The sequence below is a fragment of the Maylandia zebra genome, linkage group LG4 (assembly GCF_041146795.1).
Source record: "Maylandia zebra isolate NMK-2024a linkage group LG4, Mzebra_GT3a, whole genome shotgun sequence".
Classification (NCBI taxonomy): Eukaryota; Metazoa; Chordata; class Actinopteri; order Cichliformes; family Cichlidae; genus Maylandia; species Maylandia zebra.
The window spans coordinates 30,301,863-30,315,581 of NC_135170.1; the positions used below are offsets into that span (position 1 = coordinate 30,301,863).

The 13,719-nt window shown below is 41.5% G+C and overlaps 1 protein-coding gene across 10 annotated transcripts in view; it reads left to right on the forward strand.

The window, feature by feature from the left end:
* Positions 1-747: 747 nt before the first annotated feature.
* svilc (supervillin c) overlaps positions 748-13,719 on the forward strand; it is a 29,980-nt gene continuing 17,008 nt past the window's right edge. Inside the window, exons 1-18 of one of the 10 annotated variants that reach the window (XM_004552381.4) lie at positions 748-837; positions 3,790-4,277; positions 4,917-5,072; positions 5,208-5,387; positions 5,954-5,988; positions 6,725-6,786; positions 7,639-7,784; positions 8,923-9,151; positions 9,325-9,899; positions 10,155-10,281; positions 11,564-11,623; positions 11,744-11,806; positions 12,280-12,354; positions 12,442-12,535; positions 12,630-12,713; positions 12,884-13,082; positions 13,302-13,468; positions 13,561-13,680. In XM_004552381.4, the coding sequence (XP_004552438.3) occupies positions 4,009-4,277; positions 4,917-5,072; positions 5,208-5,387; positions 5,954-5,988; positions 6,725-6,786; positions 7,639-7,784; positions 8,923-9,151; positions 9,325-9,899; positions 10,155-10,281; positions 11,564-11,623; positions 11,744-11,806; positions 12,280-12,354; positions 12,442-12,535; positions 12,630-12,713; positions 12,884-13,082; positions 13,302-13,468; positions 13,561-13,680 (2,641 nt within the window). In that variant the 5' untranslated portion in view covers positions 748-837; positions 3,790-4,008. Of the gene's footprint in view, positions 838-2,568; positions 2,587-3,447; positions 3,648-3,789; positions 4,278-4,916; positions 5,073-5,207; positions 5,388-5,953; positions 5,989-6,724; positions 6,787-7,638; positions 7,785-8,922; positions 9,152-9,324; positions 9,900-10,154; positions 10,282-11,563; positions 11,624-11,743; positions 11,807-12,279; positions 12,355-12,441; positions 12,536-12,629; positions 12,714-12,883; positions 13,083-13,301; positions 13,469-13,560; positions 13,681-13,719 lie in introns of those variants that run through there. The other 9 variants (XM_004552384.4, XM_023152522.3, XM_076883379.1 and 6 more) reach the window with 9 other exon arrangements.

The following is a 13,719-nucleotide window of genomic DNA, read 5'->3' on the forward strand; positions in this document are numbered from 1 at the left end:
ACACTTGTACCCTTTAAGGGAAGAATCACTGCAAACTAATATTATCCTGAATGATCACACTTATCCTTTGGAACATTTACATCATGATGGGAAAATTCCTTCCAAGAGGGCAATGTCCTCCAGGGAGCCAGTGCTGGCTCAGAACCTTATTAAAACCCTTGATGTTGTTTTATCTGCTTAGTCACCTGTGTGCCGGTCGGTGAGATCTAAATCAGCCTCTCGCCTCTCTTGGATGATCTTTTTAGGTGTAGGTGGTGAAGTTTTGAAGATCCCTAAGAGAGGAGCAGGTACAGATACTAAAAGATACTAAAAATGCATCCATATGAGTCATTATGAATACATACAATTAAGAATTAACTTTTTTTTCCATTTATGTATATAACTAATTATTTTCCACTTTGATTCAGTTAATTTAAGGATTGAAGTGCACAGGGTTTCTACATTACACAGCAGTTTCAGTTCACTGCGTTCAGCTGGTTTGTAGTAATTAATATGGGGAATTTGTACCACGCAGGCGCAATATAAGACATAATTAACATCTTCAAAGCAGGTTTTAACTGGTGTACATTCCTGAGGTTATTACTTCAAAAGTGAAATAATAATAAAGCAGACATAAAGTGAGTCAAAGGCTTCAGAGGTCATTTAGAGGCTGCAGCGGTTGTTAGAAACGTCTCTCGCACAGAGCAAGGGGCGTCCCCCGGTGTGTCCATCTATTTATATTCTCCCCCCTTAATACGGTGCGCCATCCACAGCTGCCAGTGCGACTACTTTTGGAGTGACAGATCGTTGGGGAGGGACCGCCGGGGCTGAGGAGGGCTCTCGAGGCGAGCAGTACATGTAAGTACAAATGAAATACTTAATTCTGCCATTCTCATCTTCAAAAGTACAAAATCCTAGCAGGAGTCAGCTTGGAGAATATTTCAAAGTAGGTCACTTGTTGCCTGAGTCACCTGTTCAGTCTGACTTGGGGAGACACGGGTTGTGCATTGCACATTAGGGAGAATGGTTATAGTCTGGGTGTTCATCCACTTTAAATGCCCCGTGGGTAAAAAAGTTTCATGTGGAAGAGTAAATATTGCTGTTACGCACAGTTTACGCATTAATCTAATGTCTGTGCCAGAAAGTTACTTCAGAAATGTACCAAAAAAGATCGAGTGTCCGTATTCAAAGTGCTGGAAATTACTTCTTGTCGTATAATCCGTCAAACATCCGTCAAACTTATCTTTCATGAATGATATCAAGTCACAAAGTACTGACCTTTATTTATCTAGCTAAAAAGTTTCATTGACATTACAACTGGCCATAAGCGCCAAAATCTAAGATAATAGTTGTATGAAATACTTAAATCAGCTGTGTTGGATCAAGGACACATCTAAACCCTGCAGGACACCGGCCCTCGAGGCCTGGAGTTCCACACCTGTGCCGTAGAGTCATAAATATAAATGCAAAACAAGTAATTTCTTGATTTCATATAAACCCCCTTCTGCTGATTACAGTCTATTTACCAATATAAGCAAAGACATTATGCATAAAAAACACGGAAACACTGGGGAATCACTTTTTGGCACAACACTGGATTCATGTAAAACTTAATATTTGCGTCCTGTAAATAAGTTAAATGACTCATTGTTCAGCTCTTTGGTAGCTACATATGTAGGCTGTTACCCTATGCTGAGTTGTTTAGACAACAAATGAGTTTTGATATAAAAAAAATGTTCTCCCCAGCGTGAGGACTTTGCCACAATGTGAGTTTATATCTACATATAAAAACAGACGCGTCGTGTGTTAAATCTCACGAGGAGCTGATGAGGCTTACAGTAGGTGCACGATGTGAGAAAGCTGCTCTTCCTCTTCGTTCTCTCTCCCTTTAATATATTCAAAAGCTTAACACGTTCTTTTGCTGCTGGTGTTAATATAAAACATCCCCATCATGATTTATAATCATAGACTGTTTTTGAAATGCTCCTCTGATAATTTGCCCTTGAATTATGGAGATTCATTAGACGAGGTTGGTGCAGGTAGATGAACAGGGCAGGTGTAAGTGGCTGAGGGCTTTATCTTGGCCAGCTTTTAATCTGGTTTACTTTCCTGCTGCTCAGCACCCAAGGCCTATTTTTTTTAAAATGCATACATGTTTTGCTTTTGATTTTTTTTTCCCAGTCTATCAGAAAACTAGCAGTTAACTTAAGCATATACCGAGTGTGGGTCCAGAATTTTGGGGTTTAATTGCTACAGAGAAAGTCATGGCTGAAAGATAACACTTTACTGTCTCAATTCAACAATTAGAGGCTGTTTGTTTAACCTTCATCGCCTATTCATTTGAATATTATAGCTTATGAGTTCAGATCCCTGGGGCTGTGTGCATATCCAAAGCCAGTATCAGCTAGTGTCACTGGATTAGAACCCCATGATCCTCGCTGAGCCTCAGTGGTGCTCTCCCTTCCAATCGACAATCCTCCAGCTTGTCACATGACACATCGCTCTTTACACCTTTACTCATGTTTTCTTCACAAATGCGTACATGAGAGTGGCATCAGTGTGAGTGGGGATGCTGGAGTGTTGCTCTTCCTGGGTCTGGACAGGTAGGTGAGTCTTCTGTGTTGACTTCTTTGTTTAAAGGATATGTGCACGTGTTTCGAAGTGACAACACAAATCCTTCAGCTGGTTGTCTCATGCAGGGATCACGGCATCTAAATAGAGCTTATTAAAGTTCTCTGTGGCATGGAAATTTGGGATCTGCAAACACTGCTGACAATGTCGCCTTCAGTTTAGTCTATCAAATGTGATATCTGGATATTCTGAGTGGGTTTTTTTTTTTAATCAATGAAAGCTGGTTATGGATTTATGGAGACTTTTCTCTAATAGAGTAATTTGTTGAATCTATATCCGTTTTATCAGTGCCTCAGTGTTTTTAATTTTTAATCTACAAGTATAGGAGCAGTGAAACAAAAAAATTAATAATAAAAGTTGCATCTTATACTTTGTGAACTCTGCTGCTGCCAGCAGCATTGAGCCCTGTGGCAGATCCATCTGGCGGACTAAGTCTGTGGCTCATGCCGCTTTGTTCTCGCTCTATTGTGCTTCCTGCACCAGGAATGCTGACATCCACAGTTTTGGAAAACACACAGATACATGTGCAAACACACATTTATGTGTGCGTATATTTGTGAGCACTCGTTTTGGGAAACTAGCAGACAGTTCGTTGTTCTTTTTAAATTTTAAATGCTATATTAGAATATTCAGTTTTGTTAATGTTGTTTGTCACAATGATGCCATCAGGGACTTTCTCTTCCTTGTACGTATTTGGAATATTATAATTCAAACAGGTTGCTATACCAAATGTTAAAAAAATAAATAAAATTGGAGCCATAGCTGATAAGATTTTGTTTGTGTTTTTGATGCAAAACATGCTTCATGTTGACAGGTCATGGTAAAATACCTGATGGAATTTGAAAAAGAAACAGGACTTGTTCAGCTTAGCGGAAGAGACCAGCACGCCTGCAAACTGCCATCGAGACCTGGACCTGGAGAGGAGTTGAGCTGTGGTGTTGAGTTTCAGTGCAAGGGGAGATTCCTGCATGACAGGCTGGAACGGGTCATCTTACACAGACATGAATATAAGAAAAGGACTTTGATAAGACTTTGATGTACGCCACTTTTAGAAGAAATGGTTAATATGTAATGAAGCTCACTGGTGTTGTCTCTGACTTTTCTAGGAAGCCTGAAGGGCACTAATGTAATGTATAGTGAAATGTTTCTTATTTAACTAATCTATTTTTTATCTTTCAGGAGAAATACCTCATTCACTGTGGGACAGGCTGGATTTTAACCTTGGATTAATGTAATCTGTGAGGAAAACCAAAACAAGAAGCTCATGGAAACAGAATTGTACTGGAAGAAAGTTTGGCTCTCATGTTCTGCCCCAGCTGAAAAGTGGAAGAAGAACAGCTCATCTGTTTTTTGTTCCTATATGCTTTTTGAGGAGCAAACAACCATCTGAGTCCTTCTATGATGGAGAACGCCATCCTGGAGCCCAGATCGGAGCGGATTGCCCGCTACAAGGCTGAGAGGAGGCGAGAACTGGCCGAACGCTTTGGCAGCATTGACGAGCTTCCTTCTAAGTGGGTGAGAAGGGATGAGAAAAAGGTTCATGAGCCAGCGAGCCAAGCGCATGGAGGAATGTTAAGCTCCCATGATCTGAGTGAAAAAGTGAACAGCAGAACACAGGATGTTACAAATGGATTAGAGACTCCTGCTGAGCCCGACTGCCTGAGAAGGTGAGCCATGTCAAGGGTGAAAGATGACTTCATTGAATGCCTTGAAGACTTAAATTTCAATCATAGCTCATTGTCATTGTTTTATTTTAGAATTACAGGAATTTGGCTGAAGTCTTGCAACAACTTCTTAGTGTGCAAAAACGATACAATTAGCACTTCAGGACACACACAAGAAACATGATAAGCCTCTTTGATGACCTTAGATACAGCACTGTCTTCCTGCTGTGGCTGCACAGGGTAGCAGGTGCTGCGAGCCTAATTTGCTCAAAAAACAATAAAACCCTAATTCTGGCAACATGACCATGACACTTGTCACCTGTTCACAGCTTTCAGAACTTGACAAGTTGTTGATACCTTCAATAGTTTGTATCATGGTAACTGCTAAGAACAGTGTGTGGCATCATATTAATAGTCAGTCAGATGACAGCGAGCGTGCATGTAGTGCAGATGGTTTAGATTTGCAGGTGGCTTCTTCTCTTCTGTGAAACCATGAAAAAAACTCACATATTTTTGTGAGTTTTTGAGACTTCTGCATTATTAATATGAACTGTGACAAAAGATTATGTTTTGTGCTCCTCATGTCATGTCCCCCATATCTGCAATCTCACCTCCTTCCCTCACTCATACCCTCCCCTCTAGGCAGGGTTCCCAGAACTCTGCTAGCATGCAGAGTGGGGAAGAGCCTCATGTCCCTCATGGACTCGACGGCCCACAGCTCCACACTCGGGTGTCCGTGGGCCAGTTGAGAAGTGCTCTTCTACAGCAGACGGAGAGCGGAGCACAGCCTGAGAAAGCGTAGGGTCGCCTGCATGCGCGTGTGATCCGGCCTGTCACTAACAGACTGTGTTCCACTGTGTGATAATATTTCTCTTCATCTCAGCATCTTCTCCCCTTCTTACTTTCTTCTTATCCTACTTTGTGTGTGGATAGTAGCTTCCCTGACGCTGGGCAAGCCACATCCTCTCTGGATCTGGCTGTAAACCCGGGCTCTGAGGGGGGTCGGCGACGCACTCGGCGTTACCTCCCTAGCTCGTCAGGCGGTAACAGAAAAACTAGCGAACGCTTCAGGACACAGCCAATCACAGCCAATGAGATGGAGGAGAGCAGTGGGTAGGGACTGTTTCTTGTGGGCATGATAAAAAAAATAAATAAATAAATGGGAAGATGAGATGCCTGGCATGGCTAGGACTAAAGAACATATTGTTTGCTGTGTTTTCATATATTTAAAATAGTGTACGGCTAACATTTCATGGGAAAACTCATTAGGAACAAAATATCAGCCTTACCTGATGATACAGTACCACAACTTTTGTCTTATAGGAAACACTTATTTACCCTTGAATGATGCTTAATATTTGTTCCCCGTGATAAGAATGCACTAACCCTTCAGCTGAGGTGTGGCATGTGGAGCAGCTTTACATAAAAAACCAATGGGCGGTGTATTTTGCATGAGTTTATCTTCCTTAATAGCCTCCACAGTGTTGCTTTACCCAGCATGCAAAACAGCACAGTGTGTTGACTGTCTGAGCTGCAAATTGAAGCAAAAAGACACATACTGTAAACACCAAGCTGGATCCAGATCTCCATAACAACATTATCTAAAGAGTCAAGCATATGTCACCAACCTGTTCACCTGATGACCTCATCCTTTTGCTATTTTCCTCCGATTCTTCTAGGTGCTTGGATCCAGAGAACGAGGAAAACAGCAAAGGTAAAGCTTTCTCCCCTATGTGTTTGTCATCATCTGTTATTTCCGTGTGCTTTGCTGGTACACTGTCTGGTTGAGAAGGAAGTAAAAATGACAACAGGGAAAACTTACATGTAATATATTACGTGAGGTATGAAAGAAACATAAACAAATTGAAAAATACTGTGTACAATATTTAATTCTTGCAGAGGGCTTCCAACTTGCACAGTTGCCTCCATAAATTCATTTAATGGCTCAGGAAATAAACTGGGTTATATTTAGAGGATCACAATGCTCAATCTCTTCTGTAACGACAGACCAAACCATTTGGGCAGTGGAGCGGTGTTATGTACATCTAACTCTTGACCCCGTCATAAAAAGATGACAAGCAAGTCTTTACAGAGATTGACTCACTGAGAGTTTACACCACAGATAATAAGACCGCAGACATGAGTGGCCTTTATTGCTGTATGGATGTTTAGACTGTTGTTTTCAGGTCACACTGTATATCATTAAAATTGTTCTTCGCAACTTTTTACTCACAGCTATCATCAATACAGAGATACCCCCAATTCCTAGACTTAGATGCAGTGTATTTAAGCACAGTTCACTAAGAAATTGCACCTGTGTTTGCTCTGTCTGCACCTGTGTCTCTTCCTGCTGTTAACTGTTTAAAAGTTTGATGAACCAAAATCTCTTAATGGCTGTTTTTTTTTTAATTTTTTTTAATTTTCAAATGATGGTGTGTATTTTTCCACAGCAGATGTAAAAACAGATGACAGAGCCAAAATGAGTGTGGCAGCCAAGATGTCTCTGTTTAAAGTGAGTTTGAATTGTTACCTGCTTTTTTTCTTTTTTTTTGTTAGAATGTGAGATCCCACATAAACTCGCCTAAACACACACAGTAAATGCAATCACTCTACGGTGTTAAAATTAAAGAAATGTATTCAATCCTTTATCATCTCCTGTCACCTCAGCTGCTCAACTTACGGTCTGAGCGCTGAGCACGCAGAACACTACCTGGTCCTGTTGAAAGAATATGAATGGTCAAAACAGGTGCTCTCCTTGGATCCACACTTTGGTTTGATGCTTTAGTACTTATTAAAGGAAAGACCAAGTCTGTAATATGATAGATACAGAGCCTTATCTTGAAGCTCTTTAAGCTCTTTAGTCTCACACAGATGATGAAATGCACTGTGGATTTTTCTATTATTCCAACATTTCAGCTGAGGCACACTTTTAGCAATAAGGCATCAGGTGAAAATGTGCCAGACACTGTATTAACATTAACAACCACAGCAGCTGTGGTATAATTAGCCTGCTGCTCTGTAGAGGCAGCAGGGGAGGTAACTGAAGCCAGCAGGTCTCTTGTTACATTGTGACCTGCAGCATGCAGCAAGTGGCCAAGATGCTGCACCTTAGAGCTCGCTGCTTTATTCACCGGCTATCTGACCTGCTTTACCTCCCTCCATCTGTTTATACAAATAGAACAGAGGACATCTCGAGGGGACTTTTTACTGCCATTTTTGTGGTCTCCCTCATTATTTATGCAACAGGTGGAGGCTGTAGATTGAGGCTCCTATTTGACCTGAATGTTGTCGTCCATCTGCATCACAGACTGGGTTCAAACTGATTTTTTTCACATTAATGTCCTCCCCACATCCTTCTCTGTAGGAGCTGGAGAAGTCTTCAGCCTCTGAGGCCTCGGCATTCCTCAAGCCTCGCTCAGGCTGCGTCTCTCATGAACGCAGGAGCCGGCGTGGCAACGACCATCGCTTTCTGACACAGCCAATCACCTGTGGAGAAATGGTGGCGATCAGGTGGGAGAGCTGTAGTGTTACCAAAACCACATCACATAATTAGCTATTTGACTTGATTGACAATCACTAAAAAAGTCATCTAGTTTTATTTAAGATTATGCATGTGTAGTTTTTACGTTTTAGTTTTGTGGGAATAAATAAATACATGCTTGATGATTTAAAAACTTAAAATGTTTAAAAACTTCAACTTATTAAAGTCAAATCTGTGAAAACAAGAGACCTTGCTTCAGTGGAATTAAGTACTTACTGTATGTCTTATTTAAAAGTAAGAACTTCTAGAAGCGTGTCTTATTTAAGCAGTTATTTTTAGGCTCCTATGTAAATGAGTAAAGAGAGTTGTTCAGTGGTTAGGGGGTAAAAAAACCCCCTGCATTTTTAGAATCAGTAGTTAAATGTGACAACATTTTCTTCAAAGCTTTGGTGACATATCTCTTCAAAATAGCCTTTTCCCCTACAAATTAAACTTAATATTGCAGCTACATTAAAGCTAGTCTCACCAGATCACTGAGTTTTTTCATGTTATGTTATGCTTCTTTCCTACAAAAACGAGTAGACCAAGAAACAAGAAACAGTTTAAACTGTCATAAACCCATGCACCATGCAAAAACATGGTTGGCTCATACGTTTCCCAGCCTTTCTGTTTGGTGAAACAAGTTGCAAGGAATTTGTTCTGACACATTCCTGGCCAATAAAGAGCCCCTGATTGGCTCAGTGTCACCATATTTGCTCTTATAGATTTCTCCCATGTGTTTCTGTTCAGGAGTTTTTCGGTGCCTGGTTTCGTTTGGCTGTAACTCCTGGCAATGGGTCACAAATATATGCTTTTTTTTAAAGGAATGAGATTGTTGGAAACCAAACCAAAATTGGGATTGGATCTAGTTTGTTCAACCAGAATTATATGAATTTCTTAGGGGCTATTTTCAGTTACACATTTGCTGTTGTAGGGAGTAGCAGCAGCAGGACGATGTCTGTCAGATTGACTAAAAATAACCTGTGTGTGTTCATGGTAATGAAAAAACACCCACCGTTTTCTCCACTGCTTTTGCACAGCAGTGTAGATCAAATGTGTCCAAGGCATAGGAGATTTTGACTAAACATAAATTCTTCTCTGACTTTATGGTGTCATGTTACGCATCAGCACTCCCAAACCAGCACCACCAGTGGAGGTCCAGTCTGTGCAGGCTGAGTCAGAGGAGGATGGCGACGAGAGCTGCAAGCTGAGCATGAGCGAGAAGCTGGCCCTCTTCAACAAACTGTCCCTGCCTGGGAGGGAGGGAGCCGGGCCTGCTGACGGGCCCCCAGAGAGACGAAGGCAAAAGGGGGCTCGGTACCGCACGCAGCCCATCACAGTGGAGGAGGTCAGTCTGGTGGGTAGAAAGCAACAGAACAATAAATGGGAAACAAATGTATTTAGAACTTCATAGACCAGAAAAGGGGCAGGAGTGGTTATTAATAGCAAGGTTAATTTGTTGTCTTTCTTCACTTCTTGCCTGCTGTCCTCTAAGTAAATCTATTATTGATCTTCTTTGCCCCTTTTTAGCTCCAGAAAGGCCCTGTTCAGCTTCCTGCCCTCTGTTTGTCCCCTCATCTGTCCGACAGACAGCAGGCCTCGTCTGTCAACCTGAAACCCAGTGAGGTACGTCTTTCACAGTCCACATCAGATGCTGGCACTGGACTCGGAAAATCTGGTCCGACTCAACAGGGACCACAGTGCTACGACTCTGAGCCAGGCTTAAAAGGAATCCTGAAGAAGAGTCGCTCTGCAGGCTCGGAGTGGAGCAGGACAGAAGCCAGTCAGGTAGATGCATCATACAGCCATGAACAGAATGGTGGAGGCTGTAGAGAAGCGGCGATACACGGGAGCAAAGCGGGAGGTGAGAGGGAGGGAACTTCTGCAGCACCACAGAGAGACAGACGAGAGACCTCTGGTATGGAGGAAGGTTCGCAGTCTGCTGCTCCCTGGAGGCAGAGGGCTAGAAACAGGAGGGAAACCATTGCCTGCACACCAATAAGAGCCTTGTCAGAGCAGGATGCTCCACAGCAATCCTGCCAGTCCAAATATGAACTGAGCTTTTCCTCTGAGAAAAACAGCGTAGACATCAATGGAAGAGCCAAGTAAGTCATGTAAATAAATGACATGATCTGATAAGAACTGTAAATGTTTTTCTTCTATAGAGTCAAACTGTTGATATTGCTGCATATTGGAAAGGTTTGCTAAAGACTTTGAAATGTATATTATTGTGACATCTGTGAGTTAGATAATAAAAATGATTCTTTACAGTTTTCACCAGAAATATTAAGTTTTCAGCAGCTTGTATGTTGTTCTTTGATATGTTATATACTTCATACTGTGTGTAATGTGTCTTAAAGGCAGGAGGAAGACCAAAAGGCCATGAACAAGATCCATGACAACACCACAGATATTAAAGCTGTCCGGGTCACCTCAGAAGAGTGTGCGCCTAAAATGCAGGAGGCAACCAACGGCAGCAGAAGTGAGGTGAGCAGCAAGGTTAACCACGTAAGACATAGACCATTTAAAAAAAGAGGTTTTGTCAGCGTTTACTTGCATGTCATTCTGTCTGATAACACTGAACGAATTCTAATAAAACTTTGTATTGGTGTAGAGTACGGTCATGTTATAAATCCATTAAAATTTAGCTTACATCCACCAGTTTCTTCAAGGTCAACTTTATGAATTATTGATAGTTATTGACAAAAATCGGTGAAACTCAGGAACTATGATTCTTACAAGAGTTGTGTGTCAGCATACTGAAAGTACAGCAGAGGATAAAATATCATGTCACATTTAACCTTTGACCTCTCCTTCAAGGTCAATAGATAATCTGAAGGTCAAAGTATATAATAATTATATACCACTATTTAAAATATTGTTTCTTGCTGCCACTGTTTGTAGCGACGACATATAGGAATAAAGGGAATGATATATGGTTGTAAACAGTGTGTTACTTTTGAGATCTGACCTCTTCTCCAAGGTCAGATAAGGTCAAATATTCATAGAATGTCTTTGATCTTTAAAACTTTGCTTAAATTCTGCTTTCTTTGTTTGTATTGGCAACATTTAAGAAATGATACTTGTATATAGGGACTCTATATTATAGTTTAACTGAATGATATTAGGCCCTGCGACAGACTGGCGACCTGTCCAGGGTGTACCCCGCCTCTCGCCCTATGACAGCTGGGATAGGCTCCAGCGCCCCCCGCGACCCTGAAAAAAGGATAAGCGGAAGCGAATGGATGGATGGATGAATGATATTAGACAATTCTATAAAAGCATTACAGAAGTTTTGCAGCATTTTTTTCTCTGAAAGAATTCAGTGAGAAAATCTTTGTTTGCATCACAGAGGTTACAGAGTTCACGCTTCTTGCCTGGTTTAAATTGAGGCAGAGGTTACATTTGTGGTTACATTTGGGTATTTGTCATACCACTGAAACCAGATATAGCATCTCTTATCTGCAGCACTCTGAATGTGGTATGTGCTGAATGTCCTGAGATCAGACTCGAGTTACCGCGGAATATATTGAGTCCAGTGAGTGTTTATGTACCAGGATGGGATTGGCTGTCCTATTACACGACGTGGAATGTAAACACACTGATTATTTGGCAATTAAATGATCTCAGCTTCACCATGCCGACACTATGTGTGGGATTTGTATATTAATCATTGTCCTACTTCCTTTTTATGTCTGTCATTTTTATACTTCTGGCAACATTTATGTTTGTTTGAATTCTTTTAAATGCATCTCCCTGTTTTCCATAGTATCATGTGCAGGAACAGTCAAAAAACCCTCATCTTGAGAATGACAACCTTCAGTGCTGGGTAAGCCTCAATCTAATGATTCAAAACCCATCCTCCCTCATCTTGATTTTGAAACCACAGCCCTTTAGATTTTGAATAGCTTTGAACATCTGCAGCCTGCCCCTCTCTCTTCTCTCCCAGGAGCCCGTCTTTGCCTCTGTCTATTCTATCAATACGCCCCAATATATCATGTGTTTTAATCAGGTAATTGTGTGAGCCGGTGCATGGCATTGCTGCTGTTTGATTTGGAGTGTTTTGTATGCTGTGAAAGGCTTTTGTCATCTCACAGATTCAGGCGGATGTGATGTGACAACCCTGTCACCTTGTCTCAAAATTACAATGCGTCACATCACAGCTCTCAGTTCACACTTTCCATTTAGGTGTGTGCTTACCAGATGTTCATTTTGGTCATGAAAGTTATATCTTACTCCCACGTTTCTTTGTGCATGTTTCTGACCTAGTTCTAATGGACAAAAGTAAATGTGCATTGTACAAAAACTCCTTATAATATCTAATGCAGGGCAGGATTAGGCAGAAAGGAACAGACTGAATGAAATGTTACACATAGAAAGTTTAGCTCTATGTAAAATCTTTATATTTTGTATCTTCTGTGCAATCCACTCTCACTGTCCTAGAATGCAAAAGTCACCATTTCTGTGTTTTGCTTTCACCTCCAGACTAACCTCTCCTTTGAGGCACAAGAAGTCTCCTCTCCTACGAACAATCAGAGTCAGCCTCAGTGGAGACATAAGGTGACGCACACCTGCATTTTTTTCATATTTGTGCGTGTATCTGCGGAAAAGCTGCATTGTAACGGATGCATTTCTCGGGCTCTGTAGGATAAAGGAACTGAGATTCAGATGACTGAATTTGGAGAATTGAAAACACAGCAGGAAAGCAAAGAGCAGGAGGCTGGAAGCACGGCTAAGACAAGTAACTCACTTATTCTCCAGTTCTCATACAGTTCTGCTGAGCATATTTTGGCCTTGTTTATGAGGTTTTTCTCTCCTGTGTTTGCAACATCTAGGCCTTGCATCTGGTGAATCACAGAGAAATGGTATCGCTCACAGCAGGAGACACTCCACTGATGCTCCATCATGCAAAAATGAAGGTCAGAGCAGTTTTACACCACGAAAAACAAGCAAACAAATAAACAAACAAGTCTGTGTTGAGACTCAGTGCTTGTTTTATTCATCATCATATGGACAACGCTGGTTCCCACAATGTAAAAGCTCATTGAGGATCCAAGTATTTTAGCGTTTTCATTTCTTTCCCCCTCAGTGACTCCACAGAGTTCTTCACCAACAGTCACTACTCAGGAGGTAAAGGAAGAGACGCCTGTTGATGAACCAAACATGTTTGATGGCAGTTTCTACTGTGATCAGTCACCTTCTTCAGCCTGCCCCCCACCTTGTGGTGGAATTGCTGCCTCAGAGGGTGAGCAGGACCTGGGAGTCTTCTGCCAGACCAACACACACATGTAAGCATAGTTTTTTCCTGCAAATGTGAGATTAGATTGAGTCCTTGCAATTTCTAAATAGTAAATGCAAAATATATTTGTGTATCTAATGTAGTTTTTATGCTAAAGCTAAAAGGAAAAGATTAGAGTAAAAAAAAATTTTCCTGCAAATTTATATTCACACACACAGTAGCTGATATCTTCAGTAACTCTGTATTGTCTGTGTGTGTTTGTTTGCAGATTGACCTCAGCAGTAGCAGAGCACAGGCGGTCGGTACGTCCGTCCCGTCGGACTCAAGGCTCCAGAAACCCTCTGAGGGCTCTCGCAGCCAGAGAGGACATCAGGCAGGACTTCATGGGAGAGAGAGTCAATTCATCAGCTCAAGAGAGGATCCAAGCAGAAAAAAGTATGCTAATTTATGTTGTTCCCTTCTCTTGTTACTTTCCTTCTTTTATGTTGCTCAGCTACCTGATATTGCAGGTTTTTTTCTCACTATAGAGTCTAAGAACTCGTCTATAGCAGACTCACCTTCCTTAAGATCTGAAGAATCCTCCTTAGATGCCGAGACAGCTAAGTCTTACCCGCCCTTCAGCAGCCTGATGCTAATTCACATCAAAGGTCAGGAAAGGTTTGGTTCATCTGTGTGATGATCTGCTT